The 23,032-nt window shown below is 41.1% G+C and overlaps 1 protein-coding gene and 1 long non-coding RNA gene across 42 annotated transcripts in view; one reads left to right on the top strand and one right to left on the bottom strand.

The window, feature by feature from the left end:
• Window positions 1-23,032, top strand: part of ATE1 (arginyltransferase 1) — a 244,120-nt gene that overhangs the window by 596 nt on the left and 220,492 nt on the right. For 16 of the 41 annotated variants that reach the window (XR_014827026.1, XR_014827023.1, XR_014827024.1 and 13 more), the window contains exons 2-6: window positions 2,943-3,006; window positions 5,828-5,890; window positions 10,126-10,229; window positions 11,933-12,187; window positions 19,092-19,321. Coding sequence is in view for 24 of the 41 variants with exons in the window: in XM_084995701.1 (XP_084851827.1) it covers window positions 2,943-3,006; window positions 5,828-5,890; window positions 10,126-10,229; window positions 11,933-12,187; window positions 19,092-19,321 (716 nt within the window). In the remaining 17 variants the exon portion in view is untranslated. Of the gene's footprint in view, window positions 1-2,942; window positions 3,007-5,827; window positions 5,891-10,125; window positions 10,230-11,932; window positions 12,188-19,091; window positions 19,322-21,845; window positions 21,975-23,032 lie in introns of all 41 variants that reach the window. The other 25 variants (XR_014827025.1, XR_014827014.1, XR_014827018.1 and 22 more) reach the window with 3 other exon arrangements.
• LOC146397110 (uncharacterized) lies at window positions 18,304-22,903 on the bottom strand. The gene is made up of 2 exons (XR_014827072.1): window positions 20,326-22,903; window positions 18,304-19,769 (listed from the first exon to the last, which is right to left on the bottom strand). It is a non-coding gene; the product is annotated as an uncharacterized LOC146397110 (long non-coding RNA).

Raw genomic sequence — 23,032 nt, 5'->3', positions numbered from 1 at the left:
GTGAGCGGGCCGGGCTGGTGGGCGGGGAAGGGCGCCGCGGCCTCGGGGGTTCGGCGGCGGTCTGGCGCCCCGCCGACCGGGTGGAGGGACGCGCCCCGACCGGAGCCCCCGCCCGGCCCCTCACCGGCTTCTGTCTCGTGGGGCGAGAGCGGAGCGCGGCTCCCGCAGCAGTGCCGTGGCAGTTATAATTAAAAACAGAGAAGCTTCTACAGACTTAATCACACAGGTTTGCTCGGACGTGCCAGATAACGATTGTCTCGCAGGAGCCAAGAGTGGAAACAGGTGTCCAGCGCAGTAGGAGGCGGTTAAGTGCACGGTGGCAGGCCTGCCGCGGACCGCTGTAGCGTGGTCGCTTACTGGGGCTGATGCTGCTGTGTGGTGTCCCCGAGAGGAAATGCAGGAGGCGGGGTGCAGGACAGTGAGTGTCGGGTGGTGCTATTTGTGTAGAAGACGGTGTGTGTGGAAAACACATGCGTGGGTATCCATGGGTAAAATGTTTCTGGAATAATATACAAGAAACAGGTGACACTGGTCGCTGCAGCCAAGGGGCCCTGTTTGTGCTGATGTGTTTTGAAAATTTTACCCGGTGCTTATGTCTTATCCCCACCCACCTCGATGACGACGACAAAGCCAGCCTTCCAACCCTCTCTCCTCCCCATCAGGGTTCAGAATGCTTTCGGAAGATTGTTTGTAAATAGAACATCATGTTTATTTCCTGCTGTCATGCTTTTTAAATTTTTATCTATTATTATTATAGTTGATTTACAGTGTTTCAACAAGTTCTGTTGTACAACAGAGTGACCCAATCACACACATTTCCCTGTGCTGGGCAGTAGGATCCCATTGCCCATCCACTCTAGGTATAACTGTTTGCATCCCCAGAAACCCCCAGAATGTTCATCCCTCCCTCTCCCTCTCCTTCCCCCCCCCCCCCAGCCTGGAACCCCAAGTCCGCTCTTCCTGGCCATGCTCTGTTTCTATTTTTTGATTTTTTGTTATTTTTTACATAGGATCATCTGTTCCACATTTTAGATTCCACAAATAAGTGATATGATATGGTATTTGTCTTTTTCTTTCTGGCTTCAGTGTTGCTGCAAATGGCATTATTTTGTCTTTTTTATGGCTAGGTAATGTTTCGTTGTGTATATGTACCACATCTTCTTAATCCATTCATGGACATTTAGGTTGTTTCCACGTCTTGGCTATTGTGACTAGTGCTGCAACGAACATAGGGGTGCATGTATCTTTTTCAGTAAAAGTTTTGTCTGGATATATGCCCAGAAGTGGGATTGCTGGATCATATGGTAGCACTACATATAGTTTTCTAAGGTGCCTCTGTAGTGTTTTCTACGGTGATTGTACCAATTTACATTCCCACCAACAGTGCAGGAGGGGTCCCTTTCTCCACACCCTCTCCAGCATTTATTATTTGTTGTCTCCTTAGTGATGGTCATTCTGACGGGTGTGAGGTGGTACCTCATTGTAGTTTTGCATTTCTCCGATAATTAGACACTCTTAGTTTAAGGAAGAATTTAGCTTTGTGGTTAATGGGTTATCCATGAAGAAGTAAATTTGAGTACTTTCCTTATTAGAAAAAAGTTATGCCCTACCGTAGGGGAATGATTTGGGCTATTACGATGTGTCCATTTACTCATATGATTAAAAGCGTTTATGAGATGCTTCTTGTGGGTGAGAGGGCGTGGAGAGTAGTATAATGCAGTTGTTAAAAGTGACAGTTATGAAGATGAGTTAACTGAAAAAACGTTTACAGTGTTGGGTTAAACTGAGAAAATAAGCAGGATGCAGATTATATATGTGACAGGATTTCTGCTCTGGGAGGGAAAAAAAAATCCAGGAGAAGCATCCCAAATGGTGACAGTGATTGCCTGAGGGTGTTAGAGATTTCTCTCTTTCCCCTGTGTGAGGAAATTGAGCCCCTTAGAGTAACTCTTGGTGTAAATGAGCCCCCACCAGGCTTGCAGTGACCATGCTTTTCTCACAATACCCTGCTCTGGCCAGCCTGTTTCCACCTTTACATACTTCCGTTGTGGTTCACTCTCTACAAGAGTAAAATTCATTTTTTCTTTTCATATTAATTCAGTGTTCTCTTATAGTCTTCCTTTTTTTCCATGGTTGCATGATTATCTCATCATGTTGATAATATCCTAGTCCCTGTAATCACTTTTCTGTTCCTAGGCATTTGGATTACTTTCAGTTTTTATACTTTACAAGGAATGTTGCTGTATGTATAGTTTTGTGTTGTTTTCAATTTATAAGACTATGCTGTAAACGTAAAAATCAGAATTTATGGGCATTCCCACCATGGCTCAATGGTAATGAACCTGACTAGTATCCATGAGGACACAGGTTCAATCCCTGGCCTCGCTCAGTGGGTTAAGGATCTGGCTTTGCCGTGAGCTATGGTGTAGGTCGAAGACTCGGCTCGGTCCCATGTTGCTGGGGCTGTGGTGTAGGCCGGCAGCTATAGCTCTGATTCAACCCTCTCGCCTGGGAACCTCCATACGCCTCAGGTGTGGCGCTAAAAGACCAAAGAAGAAAAAAATCGGAATTTATGTTCATAAGAAAACATTTGCTTTCTAATTGCTGTGAAGAGACCAGTGTATTAAATTATTGGTGGGTATTATGGTTTAAAGGTTGATTTGATTGCACTGAGGACCTAAATTTATGATGTCATAGAGACTAATCCAGAGTTGAATATGATGACTTTGTGTGCTTGATTTTTAAAATTAAGGTAAATATGTTATGTGTTTCACTTGTGTAGTGAGTCGCATTAACAAGTATGTACAGACTTTTCATTTCTCTAATGTGAACTAGATTTTTTTTTTTTTTTTGCTTCAGTACTCACATTTTAAAAATAATGCTTCGAATTTAAATAAGTAAAAGGGTCCGCTTGCTGTCATTAAATGGCACTTATTTTTCAGGCATGTGGGCCCACTCCATGACCGTTCAGGATTATCAGGATCTTATAGACCGAGGATGGCGCAGGTAAAGGTCCTTAATACGAAGATGCTTCTGATCTCGCTCATGCTCTGCCTATAATTGAAAGATATGATTTGCCTTTAAAAGGTTTTTGTGTGGTTGGAAAGAGGTTTAAGAAGATTTTTATCGTATTTTGGTGTGTAGAGATTTTGTCCTTCTCTTCAGTATGTTTATTAGGACAATTTCGAAGTCACAGATAATGCGTTGTAATGAACCTCGTAGATGCTGTCATCAAGATGCTAGTCTTGTTTCATCCGTTTTTTTTTCTTCCTTCAGTGGACTGAATGTCCGTGTGTCCCCCGCCCCACAAGGTTGTGTGTGAAATCCTAACTCCCAGTTTATGGTATTTGGAGGTGAGGCCTTTGGAGGTGATGAGGGATTACCAAATGGGAAGGATGGGATTATGAGTGGGATTGTGCAGGACACCGCAGAGAGCTCCCTTTGCCTCTTCTGCCACTGAGGATACATACAAAGGCTGGACCAGGACGCTTGTTCTCACCAGACACCACATCTGTAGGCACCTTGATCTTGGACTTCCCAGCCTCTGCAACCATGAGGAATACATTTCTGTTATTTATAAGCCATTTCTCTATGGCAGTTTGTTTTAGCAGCCCTGGTGAAATAAGATACTCTCTCCTCTCCCCCCACAAAATTATTTAAAACACGTTTTTAGGTATCATTTTATTATACCTGTAGGTGTTTCTAATAGAGGTTTTTTTTTTTCCTTCTTAACATATCCACCATACCATTAACTACAGTTTTCAGATTTCACAATAGTTTTTTTTTGTGTGTGTGTGTGTGTCTTTTGTCCCTTTTAGGGCCACACCCGCAGCATATGGAGGTTCCCAGGCTAGGGGTGTAATCGGAGCTATAGCCACTGGCCTACACTAGAGCCACAGCAGTGCCAAATCCGAGCCTCATCTGCGACCCACACCACAGCTCACAGCAACGCTGGATCCTTAACCCACTGATTGAGGCCAGGGATTGAACCTGCAGCTCATGGTTCCTAGTTGGATTCGTTTCCACTGCACCACAATGGGAACTCCAGATTTAGCGATAGTTTTGTCGTCTGTTACCTAGTTTTGATGAGATTTTCTGCTTAAGACTTTTTTTTTTTTTTTTTTTTTTTTTTTTTTTTTAGTTTATTCATTTGAATCAGGATTCCCTTAAGGTCCACACATTGCCTTTGATGACTGAGATTTTTTTTGGTAGCTATTTTTATATAGATGATTTTAGAATAACTTTTAGGTGTTACGTAAACATGAGCATGTGCCAGTGCCCCCCAGAAGACATGGCATTGAGCACAGCAAATGAAACTTCACAGCTTTCCTTAAACTTAATAATGAGGCCCAAAGTGTAGATAAATACAGGTCAGATGTTGAAGGACTTTGTGTGCCACGATAAGGAAGTTTTGTTTTTTAATGGTACATGAACGCTTTTGAAGGCTTTTTTGTCGGAGAGAAAGTGATGGAATTTGTGGTTTGGAAATGATCGCTCAGATAGCAGGGAGGTATCTGAGGGGGTGATTCTGAAGGCAGGAGGGCTAGTTCCAGGATTATTGCAGTGTCCAGATGTGAGATGGTGAGGATTGCTGTCATTGTCAGTAGCAGTGCCTCGATTAGGAGGGAGACTCCGGGGGGGGGGGGCGGGGACACACAGACTCCTGAGACATACTGCCTTTTTTTTTTTTCCTTTCTTTTTATGGCCGCACCTGCGGCATATGGACGTTCCCAGGCAAGGGAACTAGGGGTCACATCGGAGCTGCAGCTGCCAGCCTACACCATAGCCACAGCAACTCGGGATCTGAGCTGCATCTGTGACATAGGCTGCAGCTTGTGGCATAGACAGATCCTTAACCCCCTGAGTGAGGCCAAGGATTGAACCTGCATCCTCATGGATGCTAGTCAGGTTCTTAACCTGCTGAGCCACAGCGGGAACTCCCTTCTGAGACATTTTAGAAGTAGAATGCTTGCAGGCAGAAAGTGGAGATTTGTTAGAGGGAAGAATCCAGAGGACTCCCAGGTGTGTGGCTCTGAACTGAAGTGTGTGTTTGCTAGGGCTGCCATAGTAGAGTACCACAGATCAGGCAGCTTAAGCAAGAGACATTTATTTTCTCATGATTCTGGATGGTGGAAGTCCAAAACTAGGGTGTCCACAGCTTTGGCTTCACCTGTCTCTCCTTGGCTTGCACCTGGCAGCCTTCTTGCTGGGTCCTCACATGGCCCTTTTTCTTGGCGTCGTGTGCATCCAGTGTTTAGTGTCTCTTTTTGTGTCCCATTTCCTTTTCTTATAAGGACACCAGTCAGATTGGATTAGGGTGCATCCAGATCTGGACAAGATTCAGCCTATAGTGTCATGGCTCTGCATTAACTGAGATGCAGAAACTAAGGAAAGGATCAGGCTGGTTTGGGGGTACATTGTGTTGGTGCAAAAGGAACCCCCAAGTGCGGATGTCCTGGGCAGCAGCACACATCAGTCCCGCAGCATCCCGGGCAGTTTTCTGCGGTCGCCCTTGCGGTGCAGAACTGAGGGTGGGTGACAGGTCGAAGCAGGGAAGGGATTGCGGATGCCGATGAGAGGGTAATTGAGGTGCTTATGTGTGAGCACATCCATGGAGCATGTGTGTAAAGCCTTTGCAAAGAAAAAGCCACTCTGGTCCCTGCTATACCCGTGCTGCAAGATTATTTCGCCCTTGAAGAGTAACTGAATGCATTTTTTACACTATTGGTTAGATTTTTACCCTAATTAATTTTGTACTCTTGTACTAATCTGCTTTGCTACATATGAGAAATGTGTATAAAATTACAAAACTATTTTATAATTTTAGAAGCGGGAAATACGTATACAAGCCTGTCATGAATCAAACATGTTGTCCTCAGTACACAATAAGGTAAGAATTTTGATGAGTAGAATATGCTATATTTTATCAATCAGAAGATTGTGTATAAGTTTTTAGTAGAAGCTTGCCTTTTTTAAATGTTTATTTCCGTTCTAGGTAGATACTCGTTATAGAGAAAAGCAAACAAGTTTTTTCCTACATACTGGTGCTATATTCATGTGCTGATCGGTAGCTTTTAATAATACCATTATTAAAATATGAAAAAATATAAATATGTGGATATGATATGAAATATAAATGATATGAACGATATACTGTTTAGCAATCTAGTCAGTAATACATGACATACTTGAAGAATATTGGTAAATCATCCTGCATTTATTCAGAGTCTAGTTTTCTTCATTGGAGAACTAAAGTCTATTTTCCTACAAAGTGTTTACTTGATTTTTTCATAATCTTTTGTGTTTCCTCTGTCCCCCTCTTACTCCGCCCTAACATAGAAGGATTTTCCTCTTCTCTCTCATGTCCTCCTCTTCCCTCCCTCTTTTCTTTCTGGTGGAAGGTCCGTTAACACTGCGAAGTTGCAGTGTGTACGTGTGCTCTGGATAAAAAGGAAACACAGCTGTCCACCATGCTTGGCTGGTCTGCCCACCTGTCTCCCTTCATGCTCTTGGCTTGTTGTTAAAATGTGATGGCAGTTGCAGACCCTCTCTGCAACAGCACAAAACAGCAAGAGAGGGAGTGTGTAGACAAAAATACGTAGCATTTTACGTTTGAATTTTAGGATGATCACTGATTTTCAGGTACCACTGAATCCTGGTTAGGAGTCCTTTCTGGTCAAAGGACTGGTATAGTAAAGAGAAACCATGCTTGTCTGGTTTACTGACAGCATCTCCTTTAGTAAAAAGTGACAGAGTAGCTCTTTCAGTTTTTGGGGTTATGACGTGGTGGCATCTTCAATGACCGAAGTCTTTTTTCCTTCAGAGAGCAGTTTGTATTGGATTATGGCTGGGATTCCGTTCAAATAAGTCTGAAGTCACTTGGCCTGAACCTTGAGAATCTTGATTCAGAAAAGACCAGTTTCAGTGGGTTAAAGAAAAAGATAAAAGCATCTATAATTTATTGGGTGCCTGTCTCATACAGAGTACTGTTCTAGGTGTATGGCTTTTATGAAAAGGGATTCAATTAACTTTGCAAACAAAGTTATTATAAAATGTTTTTTTTTGGGGGGGCGCTTTATCATTTTGCATGGAAATAAACATTTCCCGACTTGTTATTCTTTATACAACTTCATTGTATACATTTATCTTTTGGAGTCATTTTTGCATATTTAATCTTTTGGTGATTGTACTTTATTTACTGAAGTAGTTACAGTGAGGCCTTAGGTGAAGGCAGGGGGGTCCAGCCTACAACTTAGTTTCTTATTGGGCAGACGCCAGGGCCTGCTGGTATTCAGTGGACATGAGGATGAACTTCCCTGGTTATGAATATTTTTTAATTTAATTGTTATCTGTATTTTATATGCTGATAATTGAAAGAATCAAGTATTTAAGTATTTTCATAGAGTGTATTTTGTGAAACAGTACTCTGAATCCCATCCCATTTTTTGCTTCCCAGTGCAGTCTCTTCAGTCACTTTCAAATCTTTTTTTTTTTTTTTTGGCCTTGCCCTCAGCCTGTGGAAGTTCCCAGGCTGGGAATCAAACCCTCGCCATAGCCATAACCAGGGCCACAGCAGTGACAACACTGATCCTTAACCCCCTGAGCCATGAGGAAACTCCATCACTTTCAAATCTTTTAACTGATTCTTTTGCCATCTTTCTACCTTTAAGTAACATATTTATTATAATACTTGATTTTTAAAAAAAATTGGTTTTCTCCATTGTTTCTGGGCTTCTTTCTTTGAAAAATAAGGATTTAATTTTATTTCACGCCTATTCCCTCTTCATGTTCAAGCTCCTATTTGTCCTCATCCCCGACTTCCCAACTCAGAAATAGCTCATTTGGGGTAGATGTGGTCACCTCATATGGCTTCACAGCTCAGATACATAGTAGCCCATGATTACTTTTTCTTTCCTGCACAAGTTTTAACGTTCCCTAGAGTTGATCATTGTCATTTTGTTTGCGTAATAATAGTTTATCTAGAAATACTCCCCAGTGGTGAAAATTTCCTTTTGCTATGTTTAGATGCTTCAGGTATTCTGTCATTTTTATTTCCTTGGTGAAAATCTCTTGTAGAGGCTTTGTGGCTTGCTCTGATCTGAACAGGCTTCCTCTCTACCTGACGCATGCCTGTCATTCTGGGAAACTCTTTTTTTTTTTTTTTTTGTCTTTTTGCCTTTTCTTGGGCTGCTCCCATGGCATATGGAGGTTCCCAGGCTAGGGGTCCAATCAGAGCTGTAGCCGCCGGCCTACACCAGAGCCACAGCAACACGGGATCCGAGCCGCGTCTGCGACCTACACCACAGCTCACGGCAACACCAGATCCTTAACCCACTGAGCAAGGGCAGGGATCGAACTTGCAACTTAGTTGGATTCATTAACCACTGTGCCACGACGGGAACTCCTGGGATCTCTTTTTTACTGTCATCTTGAGGATTCTCTTTGGGCCTCGAGTTGAATCTTGTCTCCTCTATCCTCATTCTTGTTTTATTCCTTCACTTTAGTGAAGCACATCTTTTAACAACTTCCTGAGAAAAAGTGCATAAGGTAAATTTTTTGAGACCTAATGCATCTGAAATGTTTTTATTCAGTACTCAAACTAGAGTTTGACTGGGTATGGAAGTATAGATTGAAAATAATTTTCCTTTAGAATTTTAAAATCTTTGTTCCTTGGTTGTCTTATTGCTGTTGAGAAGTCCAGTGGCACTCTTGTTTCTCTGTCCAAAATGTGTTCTTTCTCTTTGGAGGTTTTGCCTTCAGTGTTCTGATGTTTCATAACATGTCTGGCGGTGTGTCTGTCTTCATTCATTAATTGGAACCTGAGGGCCCTTCTTGTCTGGGCTCCTCTCATCTGTCCTTCAGGGGAGTTTTCTTGTGTTAAGACCCTCTTGTTGACAGTTTCTTCCTTCTCGTCTTCTCTTATGTCTTTATTCAGACATTGGGCCTTTTGGACCTGTACTCTTAATTTTTTTTCTTTTCAGTTTTCCATGTCTTTTAGGAGATTTCCTCAGCTTTATTTTCAAGGTTTTTTTTTTTTTGTCTTCTTACTTAGTTTTTTATTTCTTCTATTATATTTTTACTTCTAAGAGGGATTTTTGTTCTCGGACTCCTCATTTTTTTTTAGATTCCCTTCTTCCTGTATTCTCTCTATCCTCCATTTTTTGGGCACCTATCTTTGTATTAGAGGCCTTCCTCCAGTGATTCTGGCTTTCCAGTGTCCTGTTGGAAATTTTATGTACCCTATGGGTCTTGTTGACTGTGACCCGGCTTTAAGTAGGGTGATATGGCCGGGCTGTGACCCGGCTTTAAGCAGGGTGGTCTGGCTAGGTTGTTCTTTGGGAGAATCCCTGATGTCGGTGTTTTTAGCTCTGAACACGTTCTGGAGAGAAAGCGTCTGCTGATGTCCTGGGGCTGGGTTGGGGAAGTGGGTCGGAGGACTCAACCTTCAGCGCATAGATTTTCATTTAAGCCTGCTGTTGCCAGTACAGCGCCATTGCTTTCAGCTGTGCCTGCATCCTTCCTCTAAGAGGCTTTATTTTTACTCTTTCCCAAAAGTTTGCCATTTTCTGCTAGATTGTATAGAAAGTCCTCTGTACAGATGAGGGGGGAGAATATCAGATACCAAATTGCTTCCAAAATGGACTTTCAAGGAAGCTTCCTAGTTTTAGATCCACTTTCACTCATATCTCCTGAGTTATCAGCGATTACCAGTCCCTAGACTTCTCTGGGTTTTGCAGGGAAACTTGGATATGTTATTGGCTTTTCCCACTGTTGGCTTAGGATTCAGCTTTCTTTGGTTTGCTAAGTCACTTAGCACTTGTACATCTGCTTTCTAGATGCCAACATTTCTCTCATTCTTTTTTCCTAGTATTCTTTCTTTCTCTCTCCCTCCCTCTCTTCCTTTCTTTTCCTTTCCTCCTTTCTTTTCTTCTTCCTTTCTTTCTTTCTCTTCCCTTCACTGTAGTTTTAATGAGATTTGAGGTGGGATTAGAGGCTACACTAAGTCCTGTCTTTACCTGGAAATCCTAGGCATGAGCTTTGCCTCATCATACTACTGTCCAGAACTGATTTTATTTCTTCACAATTTGAGTTCACTTTTAAAATATTTACTTTGCTTTTTCCTAGGTGCCGACCTTTACAGTTTCAGCCATCAAAGTCTCACAAGAAGGTTTTGAAAAAAATGTTGAAATTTCTGGCTAAAGGGGAAATTTCAAAAGGAAATTGTGAGGGTAAGATGAGATGGAAGTCTCACAACTGTTTAAATTGATGTTTCTTTCCAAGGTTCTCACTTTCAGGCGTTCCTTAGGCAGGGCAAAGGGGTCCCACGAAGTCAGGTACTGCTGCTACTCTGATGGGGATGACTGCTCTTAGCACTGCTGTCGCTGTTACCTCTGGCCCCCAAGTCAAGGACCTGGAGATAACATGCCAGGGAAAGTCTAGCTTGGGAAGAAGGGCAGACCATTTTAAAGATGTGATTTCCTGGGGTTTATTGAAATTTTAGTTTTCACAATTCTTTGAGAACTTTTGATTTTATTTGCTCCTGATAATAGCTAATAGTATGATCCTGTTAGATCTTAATAAATCTTAATAGTATAAGTAGAAAGTGATGTTATCTCTGGAGAAATGGAAGCTTGTTTGCAACTTATGCAAGATTGCATAATCACTTATGCTGAGTTGAGGTCAGATTTTCCATGTTTGAGTCAGGTCTTGTGAATTAAAAGATAATCAATGACACAGAATTAACTTGGGGTGCAGATAGTTGTGTTTTTTTTTGTTTTTGTTTTTTTCCAGTTTTTTAGTGTTTTTACTTGTCTTTTTTTTTTTTTTTTAAGTTTTCCTCTAGGCACTGCCTAATACATGACCATAAGCATTAGGAATGCCTTCCATTCTTAGCGCTCCTTCTCACGTCTGCCATAGGAAATGGCTAACCCTGGGAGCCTCCCACCCAGTCCTAGCTTGTTAATTAATTCCCCAGGTATGTCTTGAATGCCCTATAAGGTTACAGCCCCTCTTTTAAGCACTGATGTTACAGTGGCTGGCAAAACAGGTGAGTTCTTTGCGCTCCTGCACTGTCCTTAACAGACCAGAATTCAGGACAGCTTGGAGCAGACCTGGCAGAGCTGTGGCAACAAAGAAGCTGGAAGGCTCTGGGCCATGCTGGAAACATTAGAATTTCTGGTGTAGCTCTGTTCAGTATTGTTGGTATATAACCTTAAAGGTTAAACAAATTTTCTTGGTTAGTCATATATAATATTTTTGAGCAGCCAGGAATCATGTTCTGAGTTTCAAAAATTAACATCCAGATAAGTTTTGAGAATGCTGTCCATTTGTAAGTTGAGAATTGCCTGTCTTTTTTTTTGTAGCATTTGCATTTGCTTTTTGATTTGACTTGGAGGCTTCTGAATTATTTATGTCTGCAACTTAATTCATGGGAGTGATGTACTCATTAGGGTAAAAAAACCAATCAGCTGTAACGAAGAGACACCAAAATGCAATGAATGAAAAATGATAGAAGCCTGTTTCTGTCCTCATGTAACAGCCTAGTGTGGGGGGTTCCAGATTGGCCTACAGTCCTGCTCCCCAGCCTCAGCCATTTTGGGGCTCTCTTTGGCATGTGGTTTTTACTCATCCAGTGAGTGGGGAGCAGCAAGGGTGGAAGTTCAGGGTCACAGATTTCCTTTACAACAAACCAGGCAAAATTGGCCTTGTCATTTTGGAGGAGCTTGGATATGACTTGCAAAGGGCTAGGCGGGCTTTCCATTGCTGGGGCACCACAGTCTTACCTACAGCTCTGACTTTGGAAGACGGGGTGGCTTTGGTGGTCACTCAGGAGTCCCTGCCAGGTTGGGTTTTTAAAGGGACATTTTTTCCCCTGTGTGTCTTAATTGTGCCACGTGCCTGGCTGATGGACTTTGATTTCTTTTGTTTGTAGATGAGCCCATGGAGCCTACTGCGGAGGATGCTGTTGCTGGTGACTTTGCGTTAATAAATAAATTGGATATACAGTGTGACCTTACAGTGCTCAGTGATGACCTCAGAGAGAGCTTAGAGAGTGAAGAGAAGCAGAAAGGAAAGAGCTCAAAGAGGGAAGACGCCAATGAATTGATTCAGTCTCAAGATATTGAAGAGAAGTTGGGCTCTGGGGAGCCGTCACGTTCAGTTAAAGTGCATACAGTTCCAAAGCCAGGTAGTGAATGTTTGTTGTCAGGCCGTGTTAAAGCCGCATCCAGTGACTTTCTTGTGGTGCTGGAGACGTTGCAATCCTGGGCCAGCTCATGAGCTAAAGTTCAGTTACTCATGAAATCTGTAAAGTTTACACAACTTACTATTACCTGGATTTAGACGAACAAATTATCTTGTGTAAAACGTCTGAAACAGCCACATTGTCCCCAAACATAGACATTTCACAAGAGTTCCATTTTTTGTTTGTTTGTTTGTTTTGTTTTAAAAGGGTCACACTTGTGGCATATGGAGGTTCCCAGGCTAGGGGTTGAATCAGAGCTGCATCTGTGGCCTACATCACAGCTCACGGCAACGTGGGATCCTTAACCCACTGAGTGAGGCCAGGGATTGAACCTGTGTCCTCATGAATACTAGTCAGATTCGTTTCCGCTGAGCCGCGATGGGAACTCCAGGAGTTCCATTTCTTTTACTACCCTTAATGCCCTAGAGGTTTGAGAATCAAATTTTTGTCCATGAAAAGTTATGGTGCTAAACTTTCTATTTTCACTGTTAAGTGAGACAGAGTAAGTTTTAGATACTATGTCCGAAATATAGACATTGTAAAATTCAATTTATCATTATATTTCGTTCTGTAATCAAAATTAATTGTAGTTTAAAAATTTCTAGATTTAGTTATATAATGTCACTTTTAGTAAGGTAAGGCTTCTTTCTATATCATCACTTATAAAAGAATTACGCTTAGAAAAAGTATCCAGGAGTTCCCATCGTGGCACAGTGGTTGATGACTCCGACTAGGAACCGTGAGGCTGTGGGTCTGATCCCTGCCCTTGCTCAGTGGGTTAAGGATCTGGCGTTGCCGTGAGCTGTGGTGTGGGTTGCAGACGCGGCTCGGATCCCGCGTTGCTGTGAGTCCGGCGTAGGCCCATGGCTACAGCTCCAATTAGACTCCTAGCCTGGGAACTTCCACATGCCGCGGGAGCGGCCCAAGAAAAGGCAAAAAGACAAAAAAAGAAAATGTATCCAAGTAGTAAATCCATTTATTTATATGTGTATGTGTGTGTATGACTCTTTAGAAATTATTTAATTAAATGTCAGTTTGCATGATTATGCTTTAATTCTTGAATTTGTTCTTAGGTTTATTTATACAAAATAATCCAAGGGGAGTTCCCTTCGTGGCGCAGTGGTTAACGAATCCGACTAGGAACCGTGAGGTTGCGGGTTCGGTCCCTGCCCTTGCTCAGTGGGTTAATGATCCGGCATTGCCGTGAGCTGTGGTGTAGGTTGCAGACGCGGCTTGGATCCCGCGTTGCTGTGGCTCTGGCCTAGGCTGGCAGCTACAGCTCCGATTGGACGCCTAGCCTGGGAACCTCCATATGCCGCGGGAGTGGCCCAAGAAAAGGCAAAAAGACAAAAAATAAATAAATAAATAAATAAATAAATAAAATAATCCAAGGGAGAGGGAGAGACTTTTAATACTATTTTAGTTTTTTTGTTTGAATTGTAAGTTACATATGTTAAGGCACAGAAAATTTTGTTTGCATTTTTATTTATTTTTTATTTATTTATTTATTTATTTTATTTTTTATTTTATTTATTTATTTATATTTATTTATTTATTTTTATTATTATTTTTTATTTTATTTATTTATTTTTTTATTTTTCCCCTTTTTATGGCCGCAGCTATGGCATATGGGCTAGGGGTCGGGCTAGGGATCAAATTGGAGCTGCAGCCGCTGGCCCACACCGCAGTCACAGTAGTGGCAGATCTGAACTGTGTCTGAGACCTACCCCACAGCTTGCTGGTTCCTTAACCCACTGAGTGAGGCCAGGGAGCGAACCTGTATCCTCATGGAGACTGTGTTGGGTTCTCTCCCTCTGAGCCACAGTGAGAACTCCTGAATAGTATTTTTTAATGTAAGGATTTCATGGAAATTATTTTTTATTTTTTATTTTTTTGTCTTTTGTCTTTTTGGGGCCACATCCGTGGCACATGGAGGTTCCCAGGCTAGGGGTCCAGTCGAAACTACAGCTGCTGGCCTACGCCAGAGCCACAGCAATGCAGGATCCGAGCTGCATCTGTGACCTACACCACAGCTCATGGCAACACCGGATCCTCAACCCACTGAGCAAGGCCAAGGATCAAACCTGCAACCTCATGGTTCCTAGTCAGATTCGTTCCCGCTGCGCCACGACGGGAACTCCCAGGATTTTATGGAATTTAAATTGATGTTGCCCTGGGATTTCATCTTAATTAGTAAGAATAGTCCAGTGAAATATCTTGGATGATTTAGATAATTTCTTTCAACTCACTCTCTGGAATTGGAGTCTGTTCACTATTTTTATTTTTTATCGTAAAAATTACTTTTAGTTTATAAAAATTGGAAATCCTTCATTTCAGAGAATTTCAAATATAGACCTACATAGCCTGAATATTTTAACGAGTTTCCATGTACCCAACCATCATTTGAAACATTATTATTATTATTATTATTTTTGGCCATGTCCATGGCGTGTGGAAGTTCCCCAGGCATGGATTGAACCCATACCACAGCAGTGACAAGGCTGGATCCTTAACATACTGCACCATGAGAGCACTCCTGAAACAATTATTGGCTCATTATGGCCATTCTTTTTTTTCCTTCCTGTTTTATTGAGATATAGTTGAACTACAGAACTGTGTAAGTTTATGTTATACAGCATAATGCTTTGATTTATATCATGAAATGATTATTGCAGTAAGTTTAGTGAACATCATCTCAGGTACAAAATTAAAGAACTAGAAAAAATTTTTTCCTGTGAAGAGCACTCAGGACTTACTCTCTTTTAAAAATTTAATCTTTAAAAATTTTTATATAGTGATTTTTATTTTTTTCGCTATAGCTGGTTTATAGTGTTCTGTCAATTTTCTGCCATACAGCATGGTGACCCAGTTACACATAGGTGTATAGATTCTTTTTTAGGACTTACTCTCTTAATAAGTTTCCTGCGTAACATACAGTAGTGTTCATTTCTCATGTTGTACATTACACCCCAGGTATGTGCTTGTAACTGGAAATTTGTACCTTTTGACTTACCTTCATCCAGTCCCCTCCTTGACCGCAAATCTGATCTCTTTCCTGTGAGCTTATTTGTTGTTTTTAAAGTGATGTCTACTCTTGTTTCATCTGTATCCAATTTCCCCTTCCAGTATTGTACTGAAGCAACTTGTAGACATTATATCCTCCTTTACTTCAGACTACATTTCTGAATGCTAAATACTTTAAAAAGCATATTAATGTTACTGATATACATGGTTCAATTTCCAGTTTTTAAACATTTGTTTGCAATATTTATTTGTGGACCAGATAACATCCACATGTTTCAATTGGTTGATGTATTTTATTTTTATTTTTTTATTTGAAAAATTTTTTTCTTTTATAGCTGCACTGGCAACATATGGAAGTTCCTGAGCTAGGGGTTGAATTGGCGCTGCGCTGCCAGCCTATGCCACAGCCATAGCAACTCCAGATCCAAGATGCACCTGCAGTCTGCGTCACAGCTTGCGGCAACGCAGGATTCTCCACCCACTGGCCAAGGCTGGAGAGTGAACCTGTATCCTCGCAGATACTATTTGGGTTCTCAACCCACTGAGCCACAATGGGAAATCAGGTTGGTGTATTTTAAAAATCTCTTTAGGAGTTTCTGTTGCAGAGTGGCGGAAATGAATCCGACTAGGAACCGTGAGTATGTGGGTTCAATCCCTGGCCTCACTCACGGGGTTAAGGATCTGGCATTGGCCGTGAGCTGTGGTGTAGGTCACAGACACTGCTCGGATAAGCTATGACTGTGGCCAGCAGCTGTAGCTCGGATTGGACCCCTAGCCTGGGGATCTCCATGTGCCTCGAATGCGGCCCTAAAGAGAAAAAAAAACAAACAAACTCTTGGATTTATAGGTTCCTATTCCATCACTCTCACTTCAAAAAAAAAAAAAGAAAACAAACCCCGAAAACTTTACTCCCACTTTTTTATTTGCAGTTTATTTGTTGAAGATACTGGGTTGTTAGTCCCACTCTCTGTATTTGACCCATTACATCTGCAGTGCACTTTAACATGCCTGCCTATAGATTGATCATTGATCTAGAACCTTTTTTTAAAAAAAAAATTATTTATTTATTTATTTATTTTGTATATTTTGTCTTTTTAGTGCCTGTGGCATATGGAAGTTCCTGGGGTAGGGGTTGAATTAGCTCTGTAGGCTGTAGATGCTGGTCTGTGCCATAGCCACAGGCACACCAGATCTGAGCTGCATCTGTGACCTACAGCACAGCTCACGGCAACACTGGATCCTTAACTCACCGAGCGAGGCCAGGGATCAAACCTATGTCCTCATGGATACTAGTCAGATCCATTTCTGCTAAGCCATGATGAGAACTCCTAATCCAGAACCGTGATCAGATTCAAGATTGAATTGATTTTTTTGTTTTTGGAGGGAGGTATGTCTTAATCAGATTCAAATTCAAATTATTGATTGGAGGCTTGGTAAGGATTTGAGGATTATTTCATGAGTGGTGGGCTGTTGTTTCAGGAGACGCATAATGTCTAGGTGCCTCTCTTGTTAGTGCCAGTAGCCATGGATGGTCTATGTGTAAGTCCATTGATCTGTTTGATATTCCAATTCTGTCATTTTTTGTTTTATTGATTGGAGTACTTCTGTAAAGAATATTTTCCCTTCATCTCTTTGTTTCCCTTAAGGTAAGTTCTTAACTTTTGCTTTTTTTATTTTTATTTTTATTTTTTGGCTTTTCAGAGCCGTACCTGTGGCATATGGAAGTTCCCTGGCTAGGGGTTGAATTGGAGCTACAGCTGCTGGCCTACGCCCCAGCCACAGCAACCTGGGATCCGAGCAGCTCATGGCAGCATCAGATTCTTAACCCATTGAGCAAGGCCAGGGATCAAACCACTGTCCTCATGGATGCTAGTCGGATTTGATACCTCGGAGCCACAGGGAGAATCCCATTAATTTTTACATTTTATCTTCTGTTCTTCAAGGTAACTTCCACCAGTGACCGGTTAATTTGTGTGTGTGTGTGGTATCATTGTGAACTTACATATCTAAACACATTTGCCGTGTTGCAATTCTTTACTCCTATGGGAGCTTCTCTAAATGGGCTTCTGAGTCTTGGATAGAGTTGTAGTCATGATAGCTTCCTTGCTCTCTGTTACGACATGATGCTCCCAGGTCAGCTTGTTCCTTTCAGTGGAAACGGTATTTGGAGATGACAGACTGGACCCTGACACTACTGGCTGGGTCATTGTTTTGTAGTTCTTTTCAGTGAATAGATTTAATGGTTCATGTGTTCATATTGACATTTTCAGTTCAAATTCAGTACTACAGTGTTTTTATCTTGTTTGTTTTACATTTGTGTCTTGTGTCTTCTACACTGAGAAACCTAGTTCTCAAGGACATTGGGCATGGTGGTAGTAGACTGTCACAGGTACCCATTTTGCTTTATCCCACATTACAGAATTACAATATGACAGCTACATGTAAAAGAATGAAATTAGGAGTTCCTGTCATGGCTCAGTGGAAACGAATCTAACTAATATCCATGAAGACACGGATTTGATCCCTGGCGTTGCTTAGTGGGTTAAGTATCCAGTGTTGCCATGAGCTGTGGTGTAGGTAGCACACACAGCTTGGGTCATGTGTTGCTGTGGCTGTGGTGTAGGCTGGCAGCTATAGTTCCAATTCGACCCCTAGCCTGGGAACCTCCATATCCCACAGGTGTGGCCCTGAAAAAAAAAAAAAAAAAAGAAATTAGAACATTCTCTAACACCGTACAAAATTCACTCAAATTGGACAAAAGACCTAAATGTAAAACCAGATCCTATAAGACTCCTGGAGGGAAACGTAGTCTGAACGCTCAGATGGAGAGAGACACAAATATGTTGAACTGAGCAGGGATAGTTTTTTCATTAAAAAACCTTCCCGAGGGGAGTTCCCATTGTGACTCAGTGGGTTTGAGGACCTGATGTTGTCTTGTGAGGATGCAGGTTCCTTCCCTGCCTTGCTGTGTGGGTTAAGTAGCCAAGATGCAGCTCGGATCCAGTGTTGCTGTGGCTGGGGTGTAGGCCTCAGCTGCAGCTCCAATTCACCCCCTAGCCTGGGAATGCAATTGCAACTGTAAAAAAACAACAACGCAAACCTGACAGGGTATGTTCTGGGACCAGTACTCATTGACACCTGCTTCCTAAGCATTTCTGTCACTAGTGGTTTCCGAGAAATGTCCCTCAGAGATGAGCTGGAGACAGCAGTGTCCTGAAGCAGAAGGTATTTGGTTATGTTTTTCTTACAAAGGCAGAGAAGTGGATGAATGTTGAAAAAATTTTGCCAGCCATAAGAGCTGCCTGAGGAGTTTCTGTAACTACTGTCTCTGGCAATTCCTGCTTCAATGGTAGAATTTAAAGATCACCCTAAAACAAAAAAAGAAGGGAGTTCCCATCATAGCGCAGCGGAAACGAATCCGACTAGGAACCATGAGGTTTCGGGTTCGATCCCTGGCCTCGCTCAGTGGGTTAAGGATCCAGTGTTGCCATGAGCTGTGGTGTAGGTCAGACGCGGCTCAGATCCCAAGTTGCTGTGGCTCTGGCGTAGGCTGGCAGCTACAGCTCCGATTAGACCCCTATCCTGGGAAGCTCCATATGCCGCGGGTGCGGCCCTAAAAAGACAAAAGACAAAAGGCAAAAAAATAAAAATAAAAAATAAGGATCACCTTAGAGCTTTGCACCGTGATCCTCTGAAATAGCTGCGGATGGCAAACCTCATAGTTAGGACTCTTTGGATTTATTTTGTAGAAACTTTGAGGCTTTTAAAAAATATTTCTAGAGCCAAATGTGGTAGGTCTAATATTTTAAAATTCTTTTTTTAGGCAAAGGGGCAGATTTGAGTAAGCCTCCATGTCGAAAAGCCAAAGAAATCCGGAAAGAAAGGAAAAGGTTAAAACTCATGCAGCAGAACCGAGCTGGTGAACTTGAGGGACTCCAGGCTCAGTGTGAACCACTGTCTTCATCCCCACCAAAGGCTAAATCCAACCAGCCCAAGTCACTTGAAGATTTAATTTTTGAATCTTTACCAGAGAATGCATCACACAAGTTAGAGGTAATTTGGAGGGTGTTTGTGGTTGATACTTTGTTTCTTTTCTCTTGAGATGATACAGTTGATATTTTGCTATATCTATATATTATAACAGAGAATTAAATTTAATTCCCTTTGGAGTGAATTATGGATGGAGTGGCATTTATATTTTCTAAGTTAATTGCTACTTGAGAAAAACTTGATTTTTTTGAGAGTGAAAAAATAGGCAATTGGAGACTGAAGTTGTGAAAATTCCAGTTTTCGTGTGTTATGTGAGGCATTCTGGCTTTTTGTGTCCCTTGACTGAAATTTAGTAGCTAGAGTAGAACAGAAAAATACTACTTAAAATTGCTTTCCTTTTTTTTTTTTTTTTTTTTTTTGTCTTTTCTAGGGCCGCACCCGTGGCATATGGAGGTGCCCAGGGTCTAATTGGAGCTGTAGCCGCTGGCCTACACCACAGCTCACAGCAACGCTGGGTCCTTAACCCACTGAGCGACGCCAGGGATCGAACCCAAAACCTCATGGTTCCTCATGGATTTGTTAACCGCTGAGCCATGGTGGGAATTCCTAAAATTTCATTTTTGGCAGTGTTGATTTAGATAGTGAAAGAGAATAGATCACAGTAGACAAATCAGTGTTTCATCCATTCTAATATTTTGATCTTGATCAAGGCAGCAAATGGTATTACGTAGGCAAGCCAGCAGTTAAGAATTAAACAATCCTAAATGTACTGCTATGATCTGCTCATTAATTCCCCCAAACCAATTTAGGCATAGCATGAATATTTTTTAGAGTATTCTTCCTATTTTTCCCAAATTAACTTATGTTCCAGGTTAAGTCCATATATATATATATACACACACACACATATATACACACACACACTTTTTTTTTTTTTTTTTTTTAAGGGCCACACCTGAGGCAAATGGAAGTTCCTGGGCTGGGGTCAGATTGGAGCTGCAGCTGCTGGCCTTTGCCACAGCCGCAGCAGTGCCAGATCCTAGCTGCACCATAGCTCATGGCAACACGGGATCCTTAACCCGATGAGTGAGGCCAGGGATTAAAATCACATCCTCATGGATACTGATTCGTTTCCACTGAGCCATAATGGGAACCCCTAGATTTTTTAACTCTAGTTTGGTATTTATAAATTTTTTCCTTAAAATGTTAGCCACAATAATTTTATTATATTCTTGTACTTGATGAATAAACTGGTCAGCCTTTGAATCTATAGCTTAATATCATCTAAGGACATCGCCTCTCACTAAAGACCTGGTATTAAAAATTTACTTTGGTGTACTTTAAACCTTAGGACAATATATATTATCAGAAGTTTTAGTGATTTTGAATGTTATAATTTCTTGGCTACTGATTTTGGTAATGACTTTCTCCTTCTCAAATTGTAAAGAGAAATGTACACACTACTTAAAATGTTATATGTAGAGTCTTTTATCTTTTGATCAAGTAGTGATGTATTCAGGGTACCAGGCTGACCTAATACATCAGTTCTCCAGCAGGCAACTTAGGCTTTTTTAAGGGAATGATACCCAGGGTGCATAGATCTTTGTTGTCCACTGGGTGTCACCCTTTCTTTACAGGAGAACTTGTGGCACAGACGAGACGTTTCCAATTAAACCTGTTACACTGCATTTGATTTTCTATTTCACTACACTGTTTTGCTAACATTTTAACTGATGTGTGACTAATTAACATTAAAATGTTAGCCATTACTATGTTCAGTTATTCCTTTTAATGCATCCTCATTTTATATATGAGGAAATTAAGGCACAGGGAGGTTAATTTATTTGCTGGACTAAAATGGTGACATTAAGATTTGAGTAAAGGAAATCTGCAGATCTTCCTGTTAAAGTATGCTGTGAAATAGAACTACTGTTTGAGGGTTGTCTCTTTCACTTATAAAAAAGAAAGTTGTAAATTTAAGGTTAATAATACATGAAAGAGTGCTCCCAAAATATAACCACATTTTAAGTCTTTCGGATTGTTTTACTGAAGGTGGGTTACCTACAACTGATACTAAAGAGCATTTGTTGATGTCCGTGTCTTGAGTGCCACAGGTGTTCTGCCGCTTTACAGTAGGGGCAGTTGAATGTGATGCAGTCAGAGAGCTTAGTCTTTCGATTTAGCCAGGATCCTCTGTCTTCTTAATGTGTCTGTAATTTGGAGAAATAACTCCAAAATGTTCTTTATTTACTAACTGGTTGATTGTTTTTTTTTAACACAATTTTAACCTTTAATTTTCTTTCATAGAAAAAAATTCCTTTTTTCCCCTCGTTAGCTACATTGCTAATAAAACACCTGATGTTAAGAAAATTAATTTTTTTTCATTTTTTTAAAGTTTTATTGAACTTCAGTTAATTTACAGTATTGTGGTAACTGGTTGATTTTTAATGTTAAAATATTATTGTCTGTTTATGCTTTTAATATTTGTGTTGGAACTTTTGGTTCTCTTGGGTGGGAGAAACTTAATCCATATTCCATGGAATAAATAAATAAATTAATGAACGCTGTTTTTTAACTCCTTCTGAAGGTGAGGGTGGTGAGATCATCTCCACAAAGTTCTCAGTTCAAAGCCACATTTCAGGAGTCTTACCAGGTCTATAAACGTTACCAGATGGTTATTCACAAGGATCCACCTGATAAGCCAACCGTGAGCCAGGTCAGCAGGCCAAGTGTAATTTTCTGTGCAAACAGAACTTTCCCCTCTATTTGATATCATCATATAAGTTCTTGGTTTATTTTTGGTACATTTTATTTATATTCAGTTTGCAGTACATCTGCAAAGAGATAAGACTGGAATAATGGGCATTCTGAAAGTGCAAATTTTACCTAGTGTGGGTTAAGTGCCTTTAGTGTATAATTTTAAAGTGGGAAGTAACACATAAAATGAAATATCTCTATTTAAAGCCACTGTGTTAAGATGCATTTATTTAAAAAATTAGTAATTTACAGACCTCTAAGTTAAAATATTTCCAAGAAAAAATTTAACCCATTTTTATGGTAGGCTTTCTTTGTACAACACAGTTAATATACTTTATCTCCATTTAAAAGTCATGTGTAGAAAGCATCTATAATAGCTAAATTACTCTTTATTGATGTACCACCCACACAGAGTGTTTAATTGAAATCTCAGGGAGTTCCCGTTGTGGCGCAGTGGAGATGGATCCGACTAGTATCCATGAGGATGCGGGTTCGATCCCTGGCCTCGCTCTGTGGGTTAAGAATCTGGTGTTGCCGCGGCCTGTGTTATACATCACAGATGTAGCTTGGATGTGGTGTTGCTGTGACTGTGGCGTAGGCTGGCAGCTGCAGCTCTGATTCATCCCCTAGCCTGGGAACTTCCATGTGCCTTAGGTACAGCCCTAAAAAGCAAAAAAAAAAAAAAAAAAAAGAGAGAGAGAGAGAAATCCCCATATGCTTATAATTTTACAAATTAAATTGCCCGAGAAAATCTGGACAGGGAGGAAGTTTAAAGCCCTAATGTAAGTAGAGGTGACACAGGTAGTAGCCATTATCATGAGCAGCAGTATTGACTGATGTATGCTGAGAACCACAATAGGTAGGTAGAAAACCAGAATAAAAGAAAAATTGTCCTGGCCCTTATGAGTTTCAGTTTTTTGTAAGTATCGGTATAAAGTTCATGCTTCAGGCTCTAGGCCAGTCAGCCTGTTCCAAGGTTTGTTCATTTTATAAACAATTCCTGTGCTGAGCTTTGGA

The sequence above is a fragment of the Sus scrofa genome, chromosome 14 (assembly GCF_054392235.1).
Source record: "Sus scrofa isolate SSC_HxYL_T2T_F1_AM1 chromosome 14, Sscrofa_HxYL_maternal_Yorkshire_Landrace_v2.0, whole genome shotgun sequence".
Lineage (NCBI taxonomy): Eukaryota > Metazoa > Chordata > Mammalia > Artiodactyla > Suidae > Sus > Sus scrofa.
This window is presented reverse-complemented; position numbering and strand designations above follow the sequence as displayed.